A 27,383-nucleotide genomic window follows, 5' to 3' on the forward strand; every position below is an offset into this window, starting at 1 on the left:
TTTTAAATGCTTCACTTGATGCTTGTGAGGCATGAGTAACTCCTATCCTCTTCAATGCTTCCCTTGATGCTTGTGAGGCATGAGTAACTCTTATCCTCTTCAATGCTTCACTTGATGCTTGTGAGGCATGAGTAACTCCTAACCTCTTCAATGCTTCACTTGATGCTTGTGAGGCATGAGTAACTCCTATCCTCTTCAATGCTTCACTTGATGCGTGTGAGGCATGAGTAACTCCTATCCTCTTCAACGCTTCACTTGATGCTTGTGAGGCATGAGTAGCTCCTATCCTCTTCAATGCTTCACTTGATGTGTGTGAGGCATGAGTAACTCCTATCCTCTTCAATGCTTCACTTGATGCTTGTGAGGCATGAGTAACTCTTATCCTCTTCAATGCTTCACTTGATGCTTGTGAGGCATGAGTAACTCCTATCCTCTTCAATGCTTCACTTGATGCTTGTGAGGCATGAGTAGCTCCTATCCTCTTCAATGCTTCACTTGATGTGTGTGAGGCATGAGTAACTCCTATCCTCTTCAATGCTTCCCTTGATGCTTGTGAGGCATGAGTAACTCCTATCCTCTTCAATGCTTCACTTGATGCTTGTGAGGCATGAGTAACTCCTATCCTCTTCAATGCTTCACTTGATGCTTGTGAGGCATGAGTAACTCCTATCCTCTTCAATGCTTCACTTGATGCTTGTGAGGCATGAGTAGCTCCTATGCCAGCAGTCCTCAGCCCATGATGACACCTAGCTGGTTTAAATCCTGGCTCTGTGTCTAATGACCCCTTTTCACCCGCCCTTTTTCAAGCTAAAATACTGGAAGGCCTGGCTGGCTAGAGGTCAACATTATGCACCTATGGAAGGTTATGGCCCAGTATCTTCCGGATGGACCTATCCATGGGTTTGAGATGGGTCCACTGGACAGCATAAGGGATCTTTCCTTGCACGGTTCTGGGGTTTCCGGCCACCTTGCGTTTACTGGACATCTTCGAAGGCTTCAGTTTCTGTGGTTCCACAATTCTGCTCTGATCTCCTAAAGAATGGATTTGGTTGCAGAACAATTGGAGAAACTGCTTCACTCACTTACAGCTCAGAAGACATTAGAGGATACGGCTCCATCTCCAATAAAGAAGGTTATTGTTTGAACACCCCAAGAGTCTTTTCTGTCACACATTTTTTTGAAATTCATGAAAGGCTAAAATAGCTGATGTCAGTCATGCCTGCCACCTTGGTAAATGGAAGAAGCAGCAGACTGACTGTCAGGGCGGGCCCAGCGTTTGGCAAACCATCTTCAGTGGCAGGGGCCCCTTAATCCAGATGCTACCATCCTTAACCCATATGTCTACCATGTCTTTATCCATATGCCTTCCATGTTTTAACCCATATGTCTACCATGTCTTTATCCATATGCCTTCCATGTTTTAACCCATATGTCTACCATGTCTTTATCCATATGCCTTCCATGTCCTAACACATACGCCTTCCAAGTCTTAATCCATATGCCTTCCATGTCTTAATCCATATGCCTTCCATGTCTTAATCCAATGGCCCACCATGTCCTAACCCATAAACCTGCCATGTCTTAATCCATATGCCTTCCATGTCTTTATCCATATGCCTTCCATGTCTTAACCCATATGTCTATCATGTCTTTATCCATAGGTCTACCATGTCCTAAACCATACGCCTTCCATGTCTTAATCCATATGCCTTCCATGTCTTAATCCATATGCCTTCCATGTCTTAATCCATATGCCTTCCATGTCTTTATCCAATGGCCCACCATGTCCTAACCCATACACCTTCCATGTCTTAATCCATATGACTTCCATGTCCTAACCCACATGCCTTCCATGTCTTAATCCATATGTTCACCATGACTTCATCCATAGGTTCACCATGTCCTAACCCATAAGCCTTCCATGTCTTAATCCATGTGCCTTCCATGTCTTTAACCACATACCTTCCATGTCTTAACACATATGTCTACCACGTCTTTATCCATAGGTCTACCATGTCCTTACCCATACACCTTCCACGTCTTAATCCATATGCCTTCCTTGTCTTTATCCAATAGCCCACCATGTCCTAACCCATACGCTTTCCATGTCTTAATCCATATGACTTCCATGTCCTAACCCATATGCCTTCCATGTCTTAATCCATATGTTCACCATGACTTCATCCATAGGTTCACCATGTCCTAACCCATAAACCTTCCATTTCTTAATCCATATGCCTTCCATGTCTGTATCCATATGCCTTCCATGTCTTAACCCATATGTCTACCATGTCTTTATCCATAGGTCCACCATGTCCTAATCCATACACCTTCCACTTCTTAATCCATATGCCTTCCATGTCTTAATCCATATGCCTTCCATGTCTTAATCCATATGCCTTCCATGTCTTAATCCATATGTCTACAATCCTTGATCCATATGTTCACCATGTCTTAATCTAAAAGTCTATCATCCCTAATCTATATGTCTACGTAGGGGGCATCTTAATCCTACTGGGCAGAGGGCTACGTGTGAATGTTACTGCCGTCTATGGATGGACTCACTCATGTGTTACACAATGAGAGACCTCCACGCCCACCTGATCCCTGGGTAAACTTTTCAATAAAAAAAATGCTGTTGCAAATGGTTGTGCAAAGCCTGTCAGGGAGGGGACACAACTCGTGTGTCTGCGGGATGCTGGACGTGAAAGCTTCCATGTAATTCAACATTCCCTTTCCTCGGCCCACAAAGCCATTGCCTTTTGCACCAGAGCCCTTCTCTCGGCCCCCAGAGCCCATTGTAACTACTTTCCTGCCCCCAGTGCCCTTTTCAGCCCTTTCCTCGGCTGCCAGAGCTCTTCCCCTTCCACCAGAGCCATTTCCTCTGCCCCAGAGCCCCTTTTCACCCATTTTCTATGGCCCTCAGAGCCCTCCCCTCAGATCCCACAGCCCTTCCCTCGGCCTACAGTACCCTTTTCATCCCTTCCCTCGGCCCCCAGAGCCGTTTTTATCTCCTTTCCTGGCCCCCAGTACCCTTTTTCATCGCTTCCCTCAGCCTCCAGAACACCCAGAGTACTTTTCACCCCTTTTCTTGATCCCCACACCCTTTTTCTCCCCTTTTCCATGTCCCCAGTCCATGACACAGCCTCACGCGTGGCCCTAAGAGCCAGGCCAGACCCCTTAACTCAGTTGCGCACCCTCAAACCCTTACCCTCTTTTGTGCTTACACCAACCCTCTTTTGTGCTCCCTGGTACCCGATCCGTGTTTGTGATCCCACACCAACCCAACCCTCTTTTGTGTATACCCTCAACCCCAACCCTATTCTGTGCTCCCACAGCACCTTGGTCCTCTTGTGCCTACCCCCAACAACCCTATGTGACCCGCTCTCTCTGGCTCTTACCATCTCTCTTGCTTCCTTCCATCCCTGAGTCTCTCTCTCTCACTTTCCCTCTCAATATTCCTCCTGGGCCCATCTCTCTCTTGCTGTCCTTCCAACCCTCTTTTGTGCTTACCTTGAAACCCTGAACCTTTTATGTGCTTACCCTAACGCCCACCCTCGTTTGTGGTCCCCACAGCACCCATCTGTTGTGCTCCCCCAGCCTACCATGCCCACCCCTGCCTCTGCCCTCTGCCCCACCCACCTTTGCTCACTCCTGCTAACCCCTGAAATCACTGTACTTACTTGAAAAGTTCCATCAATGCTTGCAGAGGCCTGCCCCATTCCTGTTCCTGGGGTTAGGCGTAGCCACATTAGTGGCTGTGCCTTTTAGGTGCTGGCCGCTATTCTTTGGAACTCCCTCCCTCTTGTTTTGGGCTCCATTCTTAATCATTTGGCTTTTCGCCAGGCCCTGAAAACCCACCTGTTCTCCTTCCGTCCCTCTGTTGAGTAGCGCCATACCCTGGTGGTGGGCTTTACACATGTATTTAACATAACAAGTTTGTGTTTGCTGACACACTACATTAGTAAGAGAAATTGTCAAGGGATGAGAAGACTATGAAAATGTGTAAGTACTCTCCAGGAGGCGCAGAGAGGGTTGGAGGGGGGTGACTGCAACTGACCCCAGACTGACTGTCACTTATTAGGGGGGTGTTATCAGAGATAATCCTATGCCTTGGGTGTTCCTGTTCTTTATTGGAAGCCCAGTTAGCAGCAATGCACCCGAGGGTGTCTGGGAAGCCTGGATTCCAGAGTTCCAGACTCCCCATGATGGGTCTACTACCACTCAGACACTCAGAGCATCCATCTCCCCGCCACCCGGATGTCCTGTCCAACTTTTGAAAGAGGTCCCTGATACTAGAATATGAAAGCAGGCGATACACAAGAGCCAACACTTACCAAACACCGCCTTCGTGCACCTCATGCCCTCCACTGTGCGGCAGCACTTGTCCATTGCTTCGCAGTCCTGGTCCCTAAAGCAGGGCCTGCGCTTGGAGAGGCCCACCGAATGCCAAGGCTTGTCGTTCCATTCGCGGTGGCCGCCATATTTCTTTGGACGTCTGCCTTGGGCTTCGCCAGGGGCGACGGTGTCGTCATCTGATTCAAGCGCTTGCTTTCTGAAGAAGTCCCTGCACATGCCAGGCCTCTCATCATTTCCATATTTACCTAAAGCAGTGGAGAGCATGGCAGATCTACTCAGTACATACCAAGAGTCTTTGCAAACATGTGAGTTACTTCAAAGGTCTCCTCAGCCCCTTACCCTCCATCTCCATCTCCTCCTGCTGCTACAAACTATGTGGGCTCATATGACAATATTCACCTTATCCTTCTGTTACCATAACCTATTATTCTGCTTCCAAGACCAACCTCTTCACCCCATCTGCAACCCACACAAGAGCACTCTATCCCTGCATTAACCTCATTGCTGATAAACACTCCGCGCCTGCACACTTCTGATAGTGCCTTCCAGCTTTAATTCCATTAACTGGATGCTGTTTGGAAAGTGGCTTCCTGATGTATGTTATGACACAAAGGGCTCCATTACAAGTTTGGTGGTATCTCATTGGTAAATCTGCCGAGATACCAAACGGATTTACTGTTACTGCCAATTGGTCGACAGCATTACCACTGGTTTACAAGTAGCGGTATGGCAGTGTTACCCCATTTATGGAATCCATAGGACTCCATGGGGATTTCAGGGGAATTACCACCAGCGGTAATTGCACCAGCAGTAATTCCGCTGTTTATTTACTAGTAAGGTGGCAGAATTACCTCCAGCATTTTGCTGCAGGTTTTTCCTCCACCTTACTGCCAAACCAATAGTTTGATGGTGCGGTAATGCAGCATTAATGCAGTAGTAACTCTGTTACCACTGCATTACCACCATGTTTTGGGGCCACACCGTCAAACTCATAATGAGTCTGGTGAGTGATAAAAAGTGGTAGTAACGTGGTGGTCACTGTACTTTTAGCCCTCCACCATGCTCTGAGGCTGGAGGCAAAATGGGGTATTAACCTCCACAATACAGCAGAAGGTTCCTCCTCCACTTACTTTCCAAAAATGGAGGATTTACAGTGGGCGAAATTGCCACCCATGGTAAATGCGCATAATCCTGAATGGAGTCCTAGGGACTCCGTGAATGGGTATTACCACACCACTCATAATCTGGTGGATTTGCAGCGGATGCAAGTGGCAGGAACGGTATTTAAGTTTGGCGGTATTTTCTCTAGAAGTAGCAGCAAACTTGTAATGTGACCTATTTACCTGTCATCTGAATTTATTTTAATTCTGCTTAAGTAACCTACTATAACCCTCAAAGTGCTTCTATTTAACAGTGACCTGCTCCCCTCCTGCTGCAGGCAATTCACATTGTCTTTCTTCTTGGTCCTTCGCAGTGCCACGCCCCGTGTTACTACCATCCCGCAGTAACATGTCTACAGGTGGCTGGGAATACATACATAACAAAAAGAGTTTGCTGAATCAACATTTGTGACTAGTTCTGCCTAAAGAAAAGTTCATTTTGTGTTTGTTTTTGATTTTTCATTTCTCTTTGCTTTTAGTGAAAAATTGAGCATTTCTGTTTCTGGAACGTGTGTGTGCTACTGGGATGTATACCACACTGCGCTACCACTTGCACGGTCTCCAGGTGCTCTGGTGGATCTGAAACGGAGGAGTGGGTTAACTTACTGGGGAGAGAGGGACACATTTATTTTATTTTTTATATTTTATTTATTTATGATTCTGGTTGCCTATACTCAACCTTACACAAAAGAAGAGAGAACAACACATTCTACTAATAAACAGATCACATCCATGTATACATCAAATACTTGTAAAACAATTTTTATAAAGAATTCTTAAAAGCAATTATAAACCAATTAGAAGGAAAAGGAATTATAAAAACCCAAGGAAACATTTCTAGGGTGAGAAAAGCCGGTCCCCGCACAACATAACCATCCGTACAGTGAAAAGGAAAAACCACCATTGTGTTCTACCAGCCTTATGTAAGATCTTTACAACGCTATGGTCTCCCTACCACTTGATATTCGGCAAATAATTGTTCTGTGTTAAACAAAGCAAAGCACACTGGGGTTCAATGGCTTGGACCAGTGACGTTATTCTCAAGCACAGTTGGATGTATTCTCTGCTGTGGCTCTGCTTACTCTTTGGCACATGGCCTTATTTTCTGGCATAGTTGGCCACATACTCTTGCACAATTGTATGTTTCCTTTTGCACTGCTTTGTTCTTTCACTTACACAGCAGATTCTTTTCTGCAGCACAATGCTCAGTGTGTTGTGCACCAAAATGATGGGCTTATGTTGTGGTGTTATGCGTGCATTGTGGCGCATTACAAGTTGGGTGGTATTCTAGTGGTAAATCTGCTGGAATACCGCCCAACAGAATTACTGTTACCACCACTTGGTCCAGCATATTTACCACCAGATTACAAGTGGCAGTGTTAGTCTCCGTTAATTTGACTCCATCTGGGATTACGGCAGAATTACCGTGGCGGTAATCCCTGCGTTTTTGCTGATTTGTCAGCAAAAAGTAGGAGGATTTACCTCCTGTGTGATGCTGGAAGTAAATCACCCACTCCAGGGCCAAACTCGTAGTATGGCAGAGCAGGAAAGTGGTGGTAATTCTGTTAGCACCACTTTGCACTTTCTATACCGCCATACTCGTAATGAGCCCCAATTGTGGCAATTCTCTGTCAGATATCAGATCAATGAAAAGTGAAAAAGTAAACCATGGAGACACACACACACACACACATGCGCAAGCACACATCCACACTGTCTGGTAATCTCTTCATAGAAGCAGCTCTACGAAATGTATACTTTGGAACAGCCGGCCCATCACCTTCTGTCTTGAAGGAAGAACATATGTATTTCATTAAAGGGGGTTACAGCCCACCTAGGTGCATAGATGTGACATATACTGGCTGCCTGTGGGTAGCTTTGCAGCCAGCCTTGTTTCTATTCAGAGGTTCAGCCCTGCTACCAAACCCAGAAAGAAAGAAAGAAAGAAAGAAAGAAAGAAAGAAAGAAAGAAAGAAAGAAAGAAAGAAAGAAAGAAAGAAAGAAAGAAAGAAAGAAAGAAAGAAAGAAGGAAAAAGGGAAAGAAAGAAAGAATGAAAGAACAGTGCGTATGGGAAGATGTCTTCTGACCTACTGGACCGAAGGAGGGATCTCTGCATTTACTGCTTGGCTACAAGCTGCATCTTTAAATTTGCTGATACCGGAGTGCAGGGTTCGAATTAAGTTTATAGATTTTGGGAGGGATTATTATTGCTGGATAATAGCCCCTATCAATCACCAATGGCATTACATTTGCCAAGGGCATCGTCCCAAGTGATGATCACCCCTCCGTTGGTCTATAGGGCTAGGGGACGTACTAACATATATTGAAATGTCAGCTAATAGGCTGCTTTGAAGTCAAAACGTTGGGAATGAGGCCAACAGTGGACATTACTGACTACATTCTCTACATTCTAATTGGTTTAGAGGAGGTCAATAATGAGCTTATTCTGTGTTCAGCGCTTGCCCAAAAAAGGATGTGATTTTAAGCCAATCACTTCATCTGAATTGTACATGTGCATAAAGCAACTGTACAGTGGGTCATGTATTACTGTCCCGTCTTCCACTCACAACCTGGTTCCTGTAATCTGGTCTCAGTCGGAACCCTGCGTCCTTGCTGTTCTATGTCCAGCCCCACATGTTACAGATGGTCCTGCTATGCTCTTTACACAGTGGTCTGCTGCTCTGTGTACCTTCGGCCACGCTATGCCTATTACCCCAAATATGTGTGAATCATAAATAGGCTATACCTAGATCTGTGCTTCCCTCTTTGGGGGCCTATATAGTGGCCTTGGTCTCAGAACTTACCTCCTGGTAAAACACTGGCTGCTGCTAAAGCCAGCAGTGCGGAGAAGAGCAGGATCTTCATGTTGAGTGCCGGATCAGCCTCGGGACCAGCCTCGGGATCAGCCTCGGGATCAGCCTCAGAATCAGCCTCGGGATAAACTGGTGGTAATGGGATGAACTGATCTTCTCCTCTAGCAACTAGGAGCAGCCTGCGCTCTACTTATAGGACTAGACAGTGTCATCAAGATAACAGAATGGGACAAATTCCAGCCATGGATTATGGGAGCATTCCGGCTCACCAAAGCCAAACAGCCAACAATGATCATCCTATTGTTCGCTGGATGTGTGAGTAACCTTTATACCTGCTACTGTAATCAGAAGATATATAACTCCTGATGTGAACACCAATGACTAGACTTTGTGCTTCAGAGACAGGGCTCCATTGATAAAAGATGATAACACTTTAATCCTGGAGATTATTTCCATTATTCACGCTGTGATTGGTGCGTACGGAGCCTCTTGAGGTTCATCTTCAAGTTGACATTTCTACTTAGAATAGAGAACCACTGCTGGCAACCTGTCAGGAAGCCGCAGGGTGTTGCTCGAAGTCAAGGTTGCACAAGACAGGTTGGTGCCCGAGGGTATCAAGCAGGATACAGGATGGGAAGCCAGAATTGGAGGTGCAAGGAAAACAGTATTTATTTGCAAGGTACTTATTCCAGTCCAAAATGGCACCCTGACAGTGTCTTGAAGCATTCTGGACCTTTAGGCAGTTGTCTTCGGTATTTGACTGCAGAAGGAATGCTTGCTCAGTCTTTGTGGTAGCTAGAGGAGAGCTTGCTTAGTTATTTTTGTGCTCTGGGAACTATCTGCTGGAGTGGGCACTATCTGTTGGAGTAGGCCTGCACCAGATCTGTTTGTTCTTTTGGCATTAGAGGTGCTGGAGGAAGGCTTGCTCAAACCTGTTTGTGCTCTGGGCACTGTTTGCTGGAGTAGGCCTCCCCCAGTTCTGTTTGTTCTTTGGGCACTAGTTTCTTTGGGCACTACAACTGCTGGAGGAAAGCTTGCTCACACCTGTTTGTGCTCTGGGCACTGTTTTCTGGAGTAGGCCTCCCCCAGTTCTGTTTGTTCTTTGGGCACTAGTTCCTTTGGGCACTAGAACCTCTGGAGGAAGGCTTGCTCAAGCCTGTTTGTGCTCTAGGCACTGTTTGCTGGAGTAGGCCTCCCCCAGTTCTGTTTGTTCTTTGGGCATTAGAGAGCTGTAGGAAGGCTTGCTCAGTCCTGTTTGCGATTGGTGCTAGCTGGAGGAGAACTTGCTTAGTTATTATTGTGCTCTGGGCACTATTTTTCTGGAGTAGGTCCCCCCAGTTCTGTTGGTCCTTTGGGCATCAGAGCTGCTTGACAAAGGCTTGTTCAAGCCTGTATGTGCTCTGGGCTGTTTGTTGGAATAGGCCTCCCCCTGTTCTGTTTTTTCTTTGGGCAGTAGAGCACTGCAGGAAGGCTAGCTCGGTCCCGTTTATGCTCCCGGCACTATTTGCGAGTAGGCCTCCCCATTTCTGTTTGTTCTTTGGGCACAAGAGCTGCTGTAGGAAGGCTTGCTCAAGCCTGTTTGTGCTCTGGATGCTATTTGCTGGAGTAGGCCTCCCCCAATTCTGTTTGTTGTTTGGGCATTAGAGCTGCTAGAGGAAGGCTTGTTGAAGCCCGTTTGTGATCTGGGCACTATTTTCTGGAGTGGGCCTCCCCCAGTTCTGTATGTTCTTTGGGTATTAGAGTGTGCAAGGAAGGTTTACTCAAGCCTGTTTGTACTCTGGGCACTATTTGCTAGAGTAGGCCTCTCCCTGTTCTGCTTGTTCTTTGGGCATTAGAGGGCTGGAGGAACGCTTGCTCAAGCCTGTTTGTGCTCTGGGCACTATTTGCTTGAGTAGGCCTTCCCCTATTCTGTTTGTTCTTTGGGCATTAGAGCGCTGGAGGAAGGCTTGCTGAAGCCTGTTTGTGTCACAGGTTTCTCCCTTTCTCACCTGTTTCTCTTTTCTTGTGACTTTTTTGGGCGTAGCTTACTTCTTTCTTACTGTCCGGGACTTGTATAAACCTGGATCCGGGTCTTCGGAGTCTAGCGTGAGGTTGTAGCCTTCCTCTAGGAAGCGTTCAGTATCCGGGCGACAAACCAGGAAGAAGGCGAGTCGGTTCGAAAGGAGTCAGCACAGGGGTTTTCCGGGAGATTAACCACGAAAACATGGTAAGGGGAAAGGAATGAAAGAGTTCCAGGAAGGAAGGAATAAGGTATCAAGGAGAGTGCGAAGCGAACTTCGGAAACGCATGTCTAACTACACCAAACAGTAGCGTTGAGATGCACGGTGCCGCAGGGGCGTGGCTTTTTTCTAGGAAGCAATACATTGCATGAAAAGGCAAGCAGAAGCGCCGGCCATGATGGTGGGACCGCAGAGTTTACACCGCAGTGCATCATGGACCATGAAGTCCAGAACGGGCAAAGTTGGCAGATGATGACAGCATGCTTCCTCCCAAGCCCCGCACCTCCGGGTTTGCCTGGGTGGATCCGATGATAGCCTTGTAATAGAAGAGGGGCATTCATATTTGAGACTGGTTCCCAGGTACGCTCACTTGGAGGGTATCCTTTCCATTCAACCAGATACTGAAGTTGACCGCGTCTGTATCTGGAATCACATATCCTGGAGACCTTGAACTTGAGTTGTTTATTGACAAGTACAGGAGGGGGTCTTGGAGCAGTTTGGTTGGATTGCACAAACGGTTTAAGCAAGTAAGTGTGGAAGACTGGATGAATCCATTTCCACGAATCCGGAAGCTGGAGTCGCTAGGGTACTGGATTAATGATTTCTTTTATGGAGAAGGGTCCATAATACTTGGGGGGGCAATTTATTTAGTCGTAGATGTCTGGAAAGAAGTTTTGAGGGAAGCCAAACTTTGTCTCCGACCGCGTAAGGAGAGCGTGGTCTTCTTTTGGTGTCTGCATAACGGTTGACATCTTTCCTGGCCTTTTCCAGTCGTTCTTTAGCGTCTTTGTGGACATTGATTAATGTTTCGATCCAGGAATCAACCGCAGGGACTGGGGTTGGATGAGGCAGGATAGATAGTAGAATTGAAGGATGAAATCCCTAGCTACAGAAGAACGGGCTGGTTTTGATGGCTGAATGATCCAAATTGTTGTAAGCAAACTCAGCTACAGGAATCAGAAGTGACCAATCATCCTGGACTTTGGTGGAAAACCAGCGAAGATACTGCTCTAGAGTCTGGTTGACTCGTTCTGTTACTCCATTGGTTTGTGGGTGATATCCTGATGACAATGCGGCTGAATCCCCAATATTTGACATAGTTGTTTCCAAAATTGGGATATGTATTGGGGGCCTCTGTCAGAGATGACTTTGGAAGGTAGTCCATGAAGTCTGAATATGTGTTCCAGGAAAATTCCAGCCAATTCAGATGAAGATGGTAGTAAATGAATTGATGAAGGGTGTAAAGTGAGCCATGTGTGTAAAGAGATCGATTGTAACCATTATGTTTGTGTACCCTCTGGATGGGGGTAATTCCACAAGAAGATCTGTGGCAATGACTTCCCAAGGTCGTGTTGGCATTGCTGGTTGGTGTAAGAGACCTGCTGGTCTTCTGTTATCATGTTTGTTCTGGTTACAAACTGCACAGGATTGGACATAGGTTTTTACGTCGTCTTTCATCCATGGCCACCAGAACTGTCTCTGTAAAAGACGGAGGGTAGTGGTGATGCCTCAATGTCCTGAATGGAGGGTATCATGACATAGTCTTGTGATCTTACGTATGAGTTCCTGTGTGGGTACTGCCAGACGGTTTTCCTTGAACAGATATCCGTCTTTCAGCTAAAGGTTCCTAAGATTATTCCTTTCGTATTCATCCCAGAGTTCAAAAGAAAATGTCTTAGCCCAAATGTCCTCCAGGAGAGAAACAGCTTGAGCTACAATTAGAGAGTCAGGAAACATCTTGGAAAGGAGCGTGCTTCAAGAGGTTCGTAGTCAGGACGTCTGGACAAGGCATCAGCTATGATGTTTTGTGTTCCAGGAAGGTGAAGAATTTGAAACTGGTATTGGGCAAAAAAGAAGGCCCAAGGGGCCTGAAGGCTGTTTCTGCACTCCAGGGTTGTAACACTTGTAAGTTCCGATGGTCCGTGCAAACTTGTTCTGGATGCTTGGCTCCCAAAAGGAGAGGACGCCAGTCAGTGAAGGCTTGTCTGATGGCTAACAACTCCTTCTCCAGGACGGAATAATGAATTTCACTGGGAGTCAAGGTACGGGATGAATAGGCAATGGGATGTTCCATCTTATCATCAAGTTCTTGTTTCAAGACAGCTTTGATGGCGTAGTCGGATGCATCATCTCAATTAGGAACGGGCGATTTGTATCAGTTTGAGCTAGGATGGGAGCTTGAGTGAATTCCAATTTCACTTGTTGAAATACTGACTCCTGAGCTGTGGACCACTGAAACGGAGTGTCTTTCCTTAAGAGTGTTACAATAGGGTGTACAATGTCAGAAAACGTGGGTATGAATTTCCTGTAAAAGTTAGCAAGCCCCAGGAAGGATTGGATGTGTTTCACAGTAGTAGGAACATGCCAAGACAAGATGGAGTCAACCTTGGAAGGATCCATTCTGATACCTTTGGAGCTAAGAACAAACCCAAGATAGTGAACGGTTGACACATGAAAAGGACATTTTTCAGGTTTGGCCAGGAGATTATGGTCACGTAAACATTCAAGAACTGCCTTAACGTGTTCTTGATGGTTCCGAGGTTCCTTGGAGTAAGTCAGTATATCATCTAGGTATACAATGACGAAAAGGAACAACATGTCAGAAAAAACTCGATCCATGAAGCGTTGGAATACTGCGGGGGCATTAGCGAGACTAAAGGGCATTACCAGATACTCAAAGTGGCCAAAGGGAGTTCTGAAGGCTGTTTTCCACTCATTGCCTTCCTTTATACAAATGAGATGGTAGGCACCCCTGAGATTGAGTTTTATGAGGATGACAGCGCCTCTCACTGCCTCCAGGATATCCGAAATAAGAGGTAATGGGTAGCGGTCCTTGAGGATGCATTGGTTGAGGCCACGGTAATCCAAACATGGCCGAAGCTCCTTAGAGTCTTTTTTAGGGACGAAGAAGAGAGAAGCGCCAGCTGGGGACTTGGAAAGTCGAATAGTTCCATTTGTTAAATTGGTGTCCAAATATTCACGGAGGGCTCTCTATTCTGGTTCAGACAAAATGAACATTCTTCCAAATGGAATCACCGTTGAAGGCTCTGTATCAATGGCACAATCCTCAGGTCTGTGAGGTGGAAGAGATTGAACAATGGCTGTTGAAAACACATCTGAGTATGTTTGGTATGCTTGGGGAATCTGGATGATGTTGGAGACAGTTATTGAAGATTGCTGAGGTTCCTGGGGTTCGTCTGAAGGACTTGTCAATGTGGCAAGAGCTAAACAATGTTCTGAGCTGAGAAACAAGGATCCTGCTGCCCAATTGATGTAGGGATTGTGCTTCTGTAGCGAAGGCATGCCCAAAACCAAGAGGTAATGAGCCGACTTAATGATGTCAAATTTGAGGATTTCCTGATGATTATTTATTGACAGTAGATCCTTTGTTTGATGGGTTATGGGTCCAGAAGACAAGGGTCTGCCGTCAATGGCTTCGACCGGTTGTACTATCTCCTTGGTTTCTCGTGGGATGTGATGTTTGACAACCCAATCATGGTCTATGAAAATGCCCATGGCACCACAGTCCACTAAAGCCAGGATGGTGTAGGATTCCTTTTTGGAAAAGGATAAGACAGCTTGCAGGATCACAAGATTGTTCTGTCCAGGAGCTTTCAAGAAGGGAATAGATGAGGAGCATACATCTTTCTCGGGAAGCTGTGCTCCGCCTAGGATCGTGAGCTGGTGTTTCCCGAACGCTGAGGTGGCGCTATAGGACACTCCCTTACAAGGTGTTTATCAGAGGCGCAATACATGCACAGTCCAGTATTGATCCTACGGATCCTTACTGGACTTATAGGTCCTCGGAAGGCTCCTAGTTGCATTGGTTCAGGTTCAGAGGCTGGAGTAGTGGTTGCTTCTTTTGGACCGGGATAGTTCGTGGCTGGTTTAGGAGATGTTGATTTGAATTTCCTCTTCTCCGCCTTCCTTTCCTGAATCCGGAAATCAATCTGCAGAGAGAGGTCCATGAGGGCTTGAAAGGAGCTTGGGCGGGCTACTCTGGCTAATTCGTCCTTTATCTCATCATTTAAACCTCTTTGAAAGAGGGTAAAGCTGACTTCCGGGGACCAATCAGCCTCTTTGACTAGCTGTTTGAAGCGTGTCACATACGTGAGAATGTCCTGGGTTCCTTGTTGGAACTCGAGCAGTCTTTCCTGAGCAATGTAAACGAGCTCAGGGAGAGCATCACCAGCGTTAACTTAGGGAGTTGCCCAGGTTAAAGCATTGCCCGTGAGATGAGATATCATGAAGCCAACCTTAGCTCGTGGGGTGGAAAAATAGTAGGGTTTAAAAGTGAAATGTACCAAGCAAGAATCTAGGAAGGCACGTAGAGTTTTTGACGATCCATCGAACTTGTCTACTACTCCGCCTAATACGACCCTTTCCTTGGCAGCACAATCTCTAGACAATACCAGCTGCTTTAATACAGCATTCTCAGCCTTAAGATTTTGAACTTCAGTGGTTAATTATTGCATGCCTCCTTCCATATCTGTCTTTGGATCAAGTTTGAGGCGTCTCAATCTGTCACAAGTTTCTCCCTTTCTCACCTGTTTCTCTTTTCTTGTGACTTTCTTGGGCGTAACTTCCTTCTTTCTTACTGTCCGGAACTTGTATAAACCTGGATGCGGGTCTTCAGAGTCCAGCGTGGGGTTGTAGCCTTCCTCTAGGAAGCATTCAGTATCCGGGCGAGGAACCAGGAAGAAGGCAAGTCGTTTCAAAAGGAGTCAGGCTCTGACTCCGAGCACGGGGGATTTCCAGGAGATTAACCACGAAAACAAGGTAAGGGGAAAGGAATGAAAGAGTTCCAGGAAGGAAGGAACAAGGTATCAAGGAGAGCGCAAAGTGAACTTCGGAAACGCATGTCTAACTACAACAAACAGTAGTGTTGAGATGCGTGGCGCCGCAGGGGCGTGGCCTTTTTCTAGGAAGCCGTACGTTGCATGAAAAGGCTGGTGTGCCATGCTTCGGAAGCGCCGGCTATGATGGTAGGACTGCGGAATTTACACCGCGGTGCATCATGGACCATGAAGTCCAGAACGGGCGAATTCGGCGGATCATGACAGCTTGTGCTCTGGGCACTATTTTCTGGAGTAGGCCTCCCCCAGATCTGTTTGTTCTTTGGGCATTAGAGAGCTGGACGAAGGCTTGCTCAGTCCTGTTTGTGATTGGTGCTAGCTAGAGGAGAGCTTGCTTAGTTATTATTGAGCTCTGGGCACTATTTCCTGGAGTAGGCCCCCCAGTTCTGTTTGTCCTTTGGGCATTAGAGCAGCTGGAGGAAGGCTTGTTCAAGCCTGTATGTGCTCTGGGCACTATGTGTTGGAATCAGCCTCCCCATGTTATGTTTTTTCTTTGGGCATTCGAGCATTGGAGGAAGGCTTGCTCAAGCCTGTTTGGCCTCTGGGCACTGTTTGCTGGAGTAGGCCTCCCTCAGTTTTGTTTGTTCTTTGGGCATTAGAGCGCTGGAGTAAGGCTTGCTCAAGCCTTTATGTGCTCCTCTGGGCACTGTTTGCTGGAGTAGACTTTCCCATGTGCTCTGAGCACTGTTTGCTGCAGTAGGGCTCCCACAGTTCTGTTTGTTCTTTGGGCATTAGAGCTGCTGGAGGAATACTTACTCAAGCCTGTTTGTGCTCTGGGCACTATTTGCTGGAGTAGGCCTCCCGCAGTTCTGTTTGTTCTTTGGGGATAAGAGCTGCTGGAGGAAGGCTTGCTCACGCCTGTTTGTGCTGTGTGCTAGTTAGAGGAGAGCTTGTTTGATTGGTTGTGTGCTGTGTGCACTATTTGCTGCAGTAGGCCTCCCCAGTTCTGTTTGTTGTTTGGGCATTGGAGCTGCTGGAGGAAGGCTTGCTCAGTCCTGTTTGAGTTGTGTGCTAGCTAGAGGAGAGCTTGCTTAGTTATGCGTGTGCTCTGTGCACTATTTTTTTTAATTTATTTTTTTAACTTTTGTTTATTGGCAGAAGGTTAAGACAGGTACAGCACAACTTACCTCACAATAAGCTAACATCATAGCCGCACAAACGGTAGCACAACATGACCAAATTAAACATCTCAGGTTAAGGACGGTTGATGTCTCGAAGAGGCGCCAATTAGCAAAACAAAGAGAAAAAAAAGAAAAGCAGTAGGGGGAGTTACACTTCACATGGCGTGTCAGGCTGTGCTGGTGGGGGAGTAGACCTCCATTCCACTTCATCTCTATTATTCAGGTAGCTACATAATTCCGACCAAACGTTTTTGGGGCGCGATGAGATTGGCAGAGATCCAATGTATTCTTCTTCACACATTTGTATCCAGGTAAGGGCTTTCAGCCACATCATAAGGGTGGGGGGATTATGGCGCTTCCAGCATTGCAATATGCATCTTTTGGCCCCAATGGCACTCACATTTAAGAATTTTGACATTTTCCTTACATCCTCCCCCTCTCAGACCCCAAACAACAGGGCTAGTGGATCCATATTCACCGGGGAACCAATTATTTCGGAGAGCGCCTCCGTCACAGCCACCCAGAACGTGTTGAGGGCGGCGCAGGACCAGAACATGTGTATATGATCTGCTTCGCAGGATTTGCATTTAGGGCACACATGAGTCAGGGTACGTGTAAATGTCGCCACTCTGTACGGTGTATAATAGAGCCTGTTGAGGAGCTTAAATTGTATGCAGCGGAATCTGGCGCTAAGGAAGACCTTGCGCGTGTGTGTGCACATTTTACCCCATAGATCGTCTGTAATTTTCGTTCCGAGCTCCCTAGCCCAAGCTTCACGTGGTTTGAGAGACTTATCCACTGTTTTCTCCAGCTGCATTTTGTACAAATTGGATATTATACCCTTGGCGCCTCCAGAGTTTGCTATATATTGTATTTCGGGTGAGTCTGGGGGTTTGTTTGGGTATGAGGGCCACATAGCTCGTACTGCTGCTCTAAGCCTGTCATACTGCAGCATCTCAAGCGAAGAATTGGAAAGTTCCGGGCGCCATGTTTGAGGGGTGACAAATGTGCCATCAGGGAAGAGGTCAGCAAGGGCTCGATAGCCCAGATTTCCCCAGTGTTGTACGAGGTGTTGGTCGTGTGTGGGGGGGAGTGCGGGAAATTACCACAGGGGAAGCCACTTATAGTACGGGTGTTGCTCCTGCTCATAGCCCAGGATACTTTTCCAAGCCCTGACCGTGGTGGCCACCGGGTCTGCCTGGGCGTCTGTTTAAAAATTGCGGTGCAGTAGCAGGGTCATGAAATTAGTCCCACCCCCGTCAGTTTCTCAAGATTTACATGCAGGGGCGGATCCTGGAACGTGTACCAATGAGAGGCGTGTTGGGCCTGTGCCGCGTTCCAGTGCAAACGGAGGTCTGGGGCTGTGAACCCCCCTTTATCATAGGATAACGTCATATGTTGCCACTTCTTGCGGACCGACCCTGGATGCCAGAGAAATTGTGCACACTCCGAGTGGAGCCTCTTAAAGTATTGCATCCCGGGCCAGACTGGTACGTTAGTGAAGATTTACAGGAGCTTGGGGACCACAATCATCTTTATTAGAGAGAGTCTGCCCGCCAGGGATAGCGGTAGATTGTGCCATTTGGAAAACTTGGAGACGACGAGCTGAGCCATGGCCTCGTAATTGTCTGTCAATAGGGAGGATTTGGTTAACACCGGCACCCCGAGGTACTTAACTCCACTGGGGGACCAAGGTAGGGGGTACTCACATGCCGGTTGTTGAGTTGTTACAGTGTGAGGGAAAATTTCAGATTTAGGATAGTTGATTGTGAAACCTGAGTACGTGCTTATCTTGGTAATGTCACGGATGATTGGGTCCAGATATGTGGAGGGGTTTCTGACATACAGGAGCACGTCATCCGCGTAAAGTGAGATGATTTCTGGTGTGTCCCATAACCGAATGCCTTTATTGATGTGACGCCCTCTTACATGGTCAGCCATGGGTTCGATAGCGAGCGCAAAAAGGAGCGGTGAGAATGGGCATCCCTGGCGAGTGCCCCGGTGTAGCGTGAAGGGAGAGGAGGGAACAGAGTTTACAAGGACCCTAGCTAGTGGTCCTGTGTATAAGAGTTTTATGTAAGAGACCATATTTGGCCCCACTCCCATTTTCTCCAGCACGGCCCACAGATATTGTCATGAGACCATATCAAAAGCCTTTTGGGCATCTAGTGTTACCGCCACAGCATCAGTGTTCGGGTCAATTCTGGACATCACAGTAAACAGTCGGCGGATGTTGAGTGCCGTGGATCGACCGGGAATGAAACCACTCTGGTCTGCATGGACCATGTGGGACATGAAAGGGAGAAACCTGTTTGCGATTATCTTAGCATAGATTTTCGTGTTGATAAGGGATAGTGGCCTGTAGGACCCACATTCATCCGGGGGTTTTCCAGGTTTAGGGACGACTGTTATTAAGGCTTCCCTTAAGGAAGGTGGGAGGATGTTTAATCAAAGTGATTCGGCCCAGACCCCGTGTAGAACAGGCGCCAATATGGCCACGTGCTCCCGGTAGAACTCAGAGGTGAGCCCCCATCCGAGCCAGGCGCCTTGTTTTTGGGAAGGTCTGATATCACCTGGACAATCTCATCCAAGGTGAACGAAGCATCCAGTCTCTCCCTGGTGTCCTGGGAGATAAGAGTCATAGGAATGCTTCCCAGCAGGTTGTCCAGATCTTGGGCTGGGTGTTCAGGCTGGGGACCATATAGATTGGCATAAAAGCCAGCGAATGTGTCTAGTATGAACTGGTCTGACCAGTGCCTCAGCCCATTCTCATCTATAATACTATCAATGTGGGTCTTACCACTCTCCGCACGCACCAGCCTGGCCAGAGTTCTGCCCGGTCTGTTCCCCTCCCCATATTTACGGGCAGCAACAGGGCGAGCATAGTATTGTACCTCTCTCATGGCATGTGACTCAAACTGTTCCAGCTCTGATCTGATCGCAGCTAGGTTTGCTGGGGTCGGAGTGGAGAGGTACTCCTGTTCCAGGGCTTTAAGCTTAGTTTCAGAATTGGTTAGGGCTTGCCTTATAGCCTTTAGGACTCCAGCTTCCCTAGAGATGCACATCCCTCTGATGTAGACCTTAAATGCCTCCCACCTGATCCCTTCGGGTGTGTCAGATGCCCTGTTATTTTCAAAAAATGTGGTTATGTCCTCTAGGATCTCAGCTTTGAAGACAATGTCAGATAGGGCGGTGGATTTAAAGCGCCAGACGGGTCGCGACGGCTTTGTGTCGCCGAGTTGGATCTGTAGGAGCACGGGGGAATGGTCAGATAGCGTGCGTGCGAGGATCGTGACATCTGAGACCCTACCCACAAATTTGCCAGACAAGAGGAACAAATATATTCTTGAGGAACTGTCATGTACCGTTGAGTAGAAAGTATAGTCCCTTTCATGGGGGTGGAGCGTTCTCCATATATCGTGTAAATTGAGAGAGTCCATGTGCATGAGGAGACGCTTGGCCACTCACGTTGTGGCTCTGCGAGTGGTCGTTGTTCTGTCTAGTACATTGTCAAGTATCAAATTCATGTCCCCCCCATATTATAGGGACGTCTATATATCTCATGAGAATGGCGTTCACATCGTCAATAAACTCGGGGGAGTCAGTATTGGGCGCATATAAGTTGACCAGTAAACATTCTTTGTGAGCCAAAGTGCAGTGCAGAATCACAAATCTGCCTTCCGTGTCGATGTGGGATGTGCGGAGTATGAAGTGTACCGACTTTGCACTATTTGCTGGAGTAGGCTTCCCCATTTGTTCTGAGCACTGTTTGCTGCAGTAGGCCTCCCCATGTGCTCTGAGCACTGTTTGGTGGAGTAGGCCTCCCACAGTTCTATTTGTTCTTTGGACATTAGAGCGCTGGAGGAAGGCTTGCTCAGTCCTGTTTGTGCTTTGTGCTAGCTAGAGGAGAGCTTACTTAGTTAGTCTTGTGCTCTGGGCACTGTTTGCTGGAGTAGGCCTGGCCAGGTTCGGTTTGTTCTTTTGGCGTTAGAGCTGCTGGAGGAAGGCTTGGTCAAGCCTGTTTGTGCTCTGACCAGTGTATGCTGAAGTAGGCCACCCCGTGTGCTCTGAGCACTGTTTGCTGGAGTAGGCCTCCCCAGTTCTGTTTGGTCTTTGGGGATTAGTACACCGGAGGATGGCTTGCTGAAGCCTGTTTGTGCTCTGGCCACTATTTGCTGGAGTAGGCCTCCCCAGTTCTGTTTATTCTTTGGCCAGTAGAGCTGCTGGAGGAAGGCTTTCTCAAGCCTGTTTGTGCTGTGGGCGCTGTTTGCTGGAGTAGACCTCCCCCAGTTCTGTTTGCTCTTTGGGCATTAGAGCTGCTGGAGGAAGGCCTCTTTGTACTCTGGGCACTGTTTGCTGGAGTAGGTCTCCCCCAGTTCTTTTTGCTCTTTGGGCACTAAAGCAGCTGGAGGAAGGCTAGCTCAAGCCTGTTTGTGCTGCGGGCACTGTTTTCTGGAGTAGACCTCCTCGGGTTCTGTTTGTTCTTTGGGCACTAGAGCTGCTGGAGGAAGGCCTCTCTGTGCTCTGGGCACTATTTGCTGGAGTCGGCCTCCCCAGTTCTGTTTGTTCTTTGGGCACTAAAGCAGTTGGAGGAAGACCTCTTTGTGCTCTGGGCACTATTTGCTGGAGTCGGTCTCCCCCAGTTCTGTTTGTTTTTTGGGCACTAGAGCTGCTGGTTGAAGGCTTGCTCACGCCTGTTTGTGCTTTGGTCATTACCATTGCTGAAAGCGTGCTTGCTCAGACCCATTCAATGGCTTCTTGTGGCTCCTTCAATTAGCGCAATGTAAGAGGTGGCTTTCATCTCTTAAATGTTACTGGTCTGTGTTTACTTCTAGACTGTGGTCCTGGAGTTTGCTGGGCCATTTTGTTTTATGCTTTTAACCTTGTAGACTCAATTTTAAGAAGGGTCAGGCATGCACTTCAAAGATTAGAACAATAATGCACATTGAGGCGAAAGCTAATCATCATTCATAATTAAGCACCTTAGAGCCGGTAAGAACACATTACAGATGATAATAAAGTAATAAAATCTTGGTCATCAAATACATAATAAAAATGTCGTTTGGATACAAAAATACAGAATGCTGCATATATACAAACAGGAGCAACACAAAACATAAACCTATCCCCTAAATACACTGATAACATGCTATGGCCCACCTCCTGTTGGAGGTCACCTTATTTCGCTCCCTCCGACTCTGCTCAAAAGCTATGGAGCTGCAAATCTCACCATGGCACATGAGGACGAAAACCAGAAGGTCAAGGCCCTGATCGTTCTGTGGACCCCTGACTCCACCGGCGGCCAGGTAGGCCTTTGCCTTGTGTAACCAGAGCAAAAAAGTGAAACATGCACTAAAGGTTCACCTCTTGCAGTGGGTGGTAGGTCAGAAGGGGGAGACAGACCAATGGGTGTCATATTCAAAAAGGTTTATTATAAATTAATCAAGAAAATGCCTTACTTTCCTTACACTAAGGGTTTCCCTACCTAACAGAACTGAACTCCTTACCCTAAGGTTTTCCCTACCTAACAGAACTGAACTCCTTATCCTAAGGGTTTCCCTACCTAACAGAACTAAACTCCTTATCCTAAGGGTTTCCCTACTGAACAGAACTAAACTTTGGTTCTCGTCATCAATAGTGAAGTATATAATCAAAATGTCTGTCCTCCATCCCAAAACTAACCTAGGCTGACCCTACCACTATTACTACACAACATAAAGTCCGGGGGAATGACTCCATTATCCTGGAATACTTTTTCAGCACAGTTCCCCTCAGTATGGGATTTTCAGATAGTCCTTTACTATCTCTTGTAGCAAGTTCTCCAGTTCTTCAAAGCCCTTGTTTATTGATTCCAATGACTCTTCTGAGTCCTCTCTGTCCTTCCTCTGTTTCTTAAATGCAAAATTCTTCTCTTTTCTTTAGGACAAACACATTTGTTCTGATAATCACTCTCTTTCTCTTCCCAGGTTGTCTTCTTACTGACTATAGAAACAACAAATAGGCCTATAGGGTACTTGGTCCTTTCAGCCCCCCTATTCCAAGTGTTTATACAAACTAGAAAGGATCCCTAATGTATTTACGTGTTCAACTCAAGTCACTACCTCTCCCTAAACAGAAAGCCTTTTCTGACCCTTAGTTTTGTCACTATCCCTAGACAGTGGTGGTGCGCTGCCTATCTAGGAAAGGGGACCAGGAGAGACTCACCGTAACTCTTACTTTCTGTATAAAAATTGAGCACCATCCCAGATTTATATAACATGTACAGAATAAAAATGAGTATATAAGGTGAGTCCTCAAACTTTATTTTGATCCAGCTCAGTACAATCCTAAAAAGAACAACCACTTTTCGCAAATTACCAAGGTGAGGCTTGCGTATCAGAATGATAACAATAAAAAAAAGCCCTGATATATTTCTTTGGGGTACCTTCAAAAGTCGACCGGCTAGGTAACTGTGCTGCCTTCCTCAGGACTGGGAACACCCTCTCAATTGGGGCTTCTCAGGATCAAGACGGCAAAACATGTGTGCTGGTCTAGCTACGTGCAATCCTATAGTTCTTTTTTAGAACTACAGTCTTTTACTTTCTGCATTGTGTCAGAAAATTCAAAAAGATCTAAAACAGCTGTTTTCAGTACTCCGTGGCGTCTCCCATTTAGGTCTCACTACTACAGGATCGCACTTAGCTAGATCAGCAGGTGTTTTTTTTGGCGTCTTGATCCTGAGAAGCCCTGATTGAGAGGGTGTTCCCAGTCCTGATGAAGGCGCCACAGTTACCCAGCACCGCTAAAACCGGTTGATGTTTGAAGGCGAGTGAAGTAATACTTTTTTACCCCTAAGAAATAAATCACAATCGCCCATGAGGGCTTTTTTATTGATATCATTCTGATACATGAAGGCACGCCCCTGTACCCTCACGCCAGAAAAAATACAACCCACTAGGGAAGCAAGGCCAAGAGATTTCTCGCAATGATAACAAGTTTTAATCGTACAAAAATATGGGTGCAAGCAAAGAACTCTGCTGCTTGAGAACGTTCTGGTCTAAAATAGTACAAACATAAGCTTATAAGACTTCACTGTATCATCACTGTACAGAGAAAATCCACGTTTCTGGTTGGTGAGACCCTCTACATGGGCCTGCTCCATAGGGGATGGCAGGCTATGATTGGTTCCAATCTCCTCCGTCTGGTTTCCCTCATGTCGGGTCAGCTGGGCTCATCTCTCCAGGGACTGAAGGTTAGGCTCTTCACATGTTGCTATTACAGAGTTACTATTGTAAGATAATACTACTACATCATTATGGCATGCACCTGGGAAGCCTGGGGACTGGCACAGGGGGAGGAACACCATCATGACCCTCTGTTGTCCTTCCATCTACTGCTACTCTCCCTCTTTTTTTACTACTTGCTCCTTCACTCTCCTCTCCTCTCCGCTCCTCTCCTCTCCACTGCTCTCCCTTTTACGACTCTTCCCTCTCTACTCTACTACTCTACTACATTCCCCTCTCCACTACTCTTCCCTCTTCTGCTCTCCCCTCTCTACTCCACTACTCTCCCCTCTCCTCTATACTCTCCTCCCACTCTATATCACACTCCACCACTTTTCTCACACAACCTCGCTCACTCCCCTACACTCTTACCTAGTCTCACTCACTCACCCTACTTATTATACATGCACGCTCACACCCAAGTACTACTCTCTCTCACCACCCAATACCTCACCTTACACACATTGGGCCTCATTACAACGAGGACGGCCACGGAATGTACGGTGCCGGTAAGGGACCGTCACCGTACATTCCGGGCCGCCCTATTACGAGGTCTGCAGAGGGTCCCGCTCTGGAACGCCTGGTCAGACCAGGCGTCCTTAGCAGGACCTGCTAGCAGACCAGGATGCTAACAACGGGCCTGTCATTAACAGGCCCGTTGTTAGCATCCTCCCCATTCCCATTGGGTCCCCAGGGGGCTAAAATGGGAATGGGGATGTACCTGTACCGGGCCCCGCGAAAGGGATTTACCGGGCCCTCTAAGGGCGGAATGGCCCGGTAAGTCCCCTTTTGCGGGACCCGGTATGGCTACCTCCATACTTGTAATGAGGCCCATTGTCTATAATCTTCCTCCATGCTCCAATGCACTGTCCTTCCTCCGCCTGGTCTCTGGGCTATTTCCTCCTCCCTTTGCTTCACCCAAACAACCCACACTGCCATGTGTCCTGTGTCCCCTTTATCCTCCTCCTCTCCTTTCCATTGGTACTGGTGCCCACCCGGATCCCCAGGCCAGTCCTACCTTGTCCTTTCTTCAGGGGCGTGGCATACAAGTGTGAAGCTTTAAAGTACTTCTTAAGTCTCCGTCCCTTTCGCAAGAGTGGGCCCGCTGGAGTTCTGCAATGAGGGGCTGAAACAAACACTGTCAATCTCCAAGTTCTTATGGGGATGGCTTGATTGTTCCTGGTTGCCAGTCTGCAGTGTGTACCACTTTGAGGCTCTGCTATTAACCGCTGGCTCTCTCGCTGGTGGGTTGCATGTTCCCTTCTCCACCACAGGGACTTCTGGGCTCTCTAGTCCTGGAAGAGAGGGCAAAGAGGACTCTCCAGACATGGCTCAGCAGATATCAAGTGGTACATGGTTCTTGCGGCCAGGTTCAAGTAGAAGGGGCAGAGACGGTGGCCCTCGCAACTCCATCCCCCCACCTCTGGAGCAGGACTGGCTCTGCCAAACATATTGGTAACCCTCCCGACCCAGGTTGGGAATGGCCCCCATCTCCTCTTGAGCGAGTCAGGCCCCTGACCCTGTCACACTGCTCAGGTATGACATAGTTATATCAGACAGACATGAGAACTTGAATTTCATATCAAATTAATGAGCACACTTTGAGTGAAGGGCAGACATCTTTGGGGCTTGAGGGTTGATTAAATTCATGCTTGCACACAACTTCGCGGACTCAAATAATAGGCACTTTCTGGCAAATCTATTAGCACGCTACTTGTTAGTTATGCTCATCCCCGTATTTCCCCACTGTCATAAAGGATCAGCCACTGCCCACAGTCAAAAATACCAGCCCCCTTAAGTGCACCTTAGGACGCGTCCACTCAAGTACCTTCCCCGAAGGGCACACTAACTGAGGCCCTTTCTGTGTTGTCACCACTGCGTCACCCGAGCCATACTTCGAGTTGTCCACCGGGCCCTCCACTAGCCTCCTTGCACTAACACCTCGACCTCTATACTCAAACACATTAAACACACATCACCTAAGCCCCTCCCACACATCCACTGAACGAGATATATTTATGTATAGAAAATGTGTAAGGCGCAACCTGTGAATCTCAGTTAGTTCGAGGAGCTAGGTGAACCCTTCCCAGCAGGAACGACAGAATGCTACAACTGTACAATCAACTTACACATAACTTTCCCACACAGTTTAGTTTATTGTTTAGTATAGCGCGGCCTGGCCCTGGGGCATCTGGGTGCTTGGCAAGGTTACATGGTTACAGATAATGTATGCATATACATAATTATTATGCTACAGGATATGCAAGATATTTACAAGCAGTTGTGGACTGAAAAATAGTCAGAGAATGTTGGCTGTATACAGTGATATTAGTGCAGTAGAGTATTTACAGATTGTAGTGGCTATGTATATCTATAAATATGTGTACAAGTGTCGCCAGTGAGTGTTAGGTGAGGGCTTACGTTAGGTTAGGCCGGTACACGATACGTACTAGTAGCACGGGCATGGAAGGCTCCCTCCCATGGACACACATACTCTGGTCACATGACGCCTAGCAACAGACCTGCATGCAGAGGCAAGCGTACTTAGGATCTGCGTGCATCCACACCTCAGCAAAGCTAGCTTGCATTGTCCGCCTTCTCTTTCAGATCTGCCAGAGCACCTGGGAGAGAGAGAGTCGGCCATTAACAATAATTACATATCAATACATACAACTGCAGTAAAATATGAGGCCAAAAAACTCTAAAATTGTTATAAAAAGGGTATAGCGCACCTTTTGACTCCCTCTCCTACAAAGATACAGAGATCTGATATACATTTTCAAATTGTTACATTTCATAAATAAACATATAGCGTTCATAATGTCCCTGATACCGAACTTAACAAAATCATTTTTAAAAGACTGTCTTCTAAGAGAATTCGGGATGGGACATAGCAACAGGAAATGTCAAATATTGTCTCCACATCTTTGCCCACGGGAGCATTCTTTGCGGCCCTTCAGCCAGGTCATTCTTGCCAATAATGGCAAGATTTTTAAGGCGGACCATTGATATAATTTTTCTGTGCTCCGGAGACCTCAATGAGCTTACAACGCCTCTCTCAATAATGCGCCAGCTGGAGGCAACGTAAAATGACATTGACGGTAACAAACATAAGCAGCTCATTATACAGGCATATTCCAGCCTTATCCCTTAGAACAGTCTACACTTTAGCTGGGCAATGAATTCGATAACCCACTTATTTATCAGGCTATTTCCATATTTGTACCATGAATATTTCTCCATGGCTGGAGACAAAAGCATTTCCCTCACAGCATTTAGCCTAATGGGGTTTTGAATGTCAAATTAGTTTTGGGGTACATTTCCAGGAACTTGCGCTCAGCAAGAAGTGCTATGCTATGTATCCCAAGTTCCGCTCGAAAAGTGTTCCATTGTATGCTGGGGCCAATCCCTGCTACGTTCCTTAGGAATTCATTTTGTACCACATCCAATCTTGCACAGTTGGAAACGCCATATATTTTGCAGGCAGATAAAGCAGATATGTGTACTTTTGCTTCAGTTACCCTGAAACATTTGTCCATTCTCTTACCTCCAAAATTGTGATAGAAACGCCTCAAGCCTCTAAATCCATTGG

The 27,383-nt window shown here is 46.9% G+C and overlaps 1 protein-coding gene across 1 annotated transcript in view; it reads right to left on the minus strand.

The window, feature by feature from the left end:
* LOC138579494 (brain acid soluble protein 1-like) overlaps positions 1 to 27,383 on the minus strand; it is a 56,756-nt gene that overhangs the window by 7,573 nt on the left and 21,800 nt on the right. The window contains exons 2-3 of the mRNA XM_069649816.1: positions 26,336 to 26,412; positions 4,338 to 4,604 (exon numbers count right to left, since the gene is read on the minus strand). Coding sequence (XP_069505917.1) covers positions 4,338 to 4,575 — 238 coding nt within the window. The 5' untranslated portion in view covers positions 4,576 to 4,604; positions 26,336 to 26,412. The remainder of the gene's footprint in view (positions 1 to 4,337; positions 4,605 to 26,335; positions 26,413 to 27,383) is intronic.

This window comes from Ambystoma mexicanum, chromosome 3p (genome assembly GCF_040938575.1).
Source record: "Ambystoma mexicanum isolate Mex_15411 chromosome 3p, UKY_AmexF1_1, whole genome shotgun sequence".
In the NCBI taxonomy this organism is placed as follows: Eukaryota; Metazoa; Chordata; class Amphibia; order Caudata; family Ambystomatidae; genus Ambystoma; species Ambystoma mexicanum.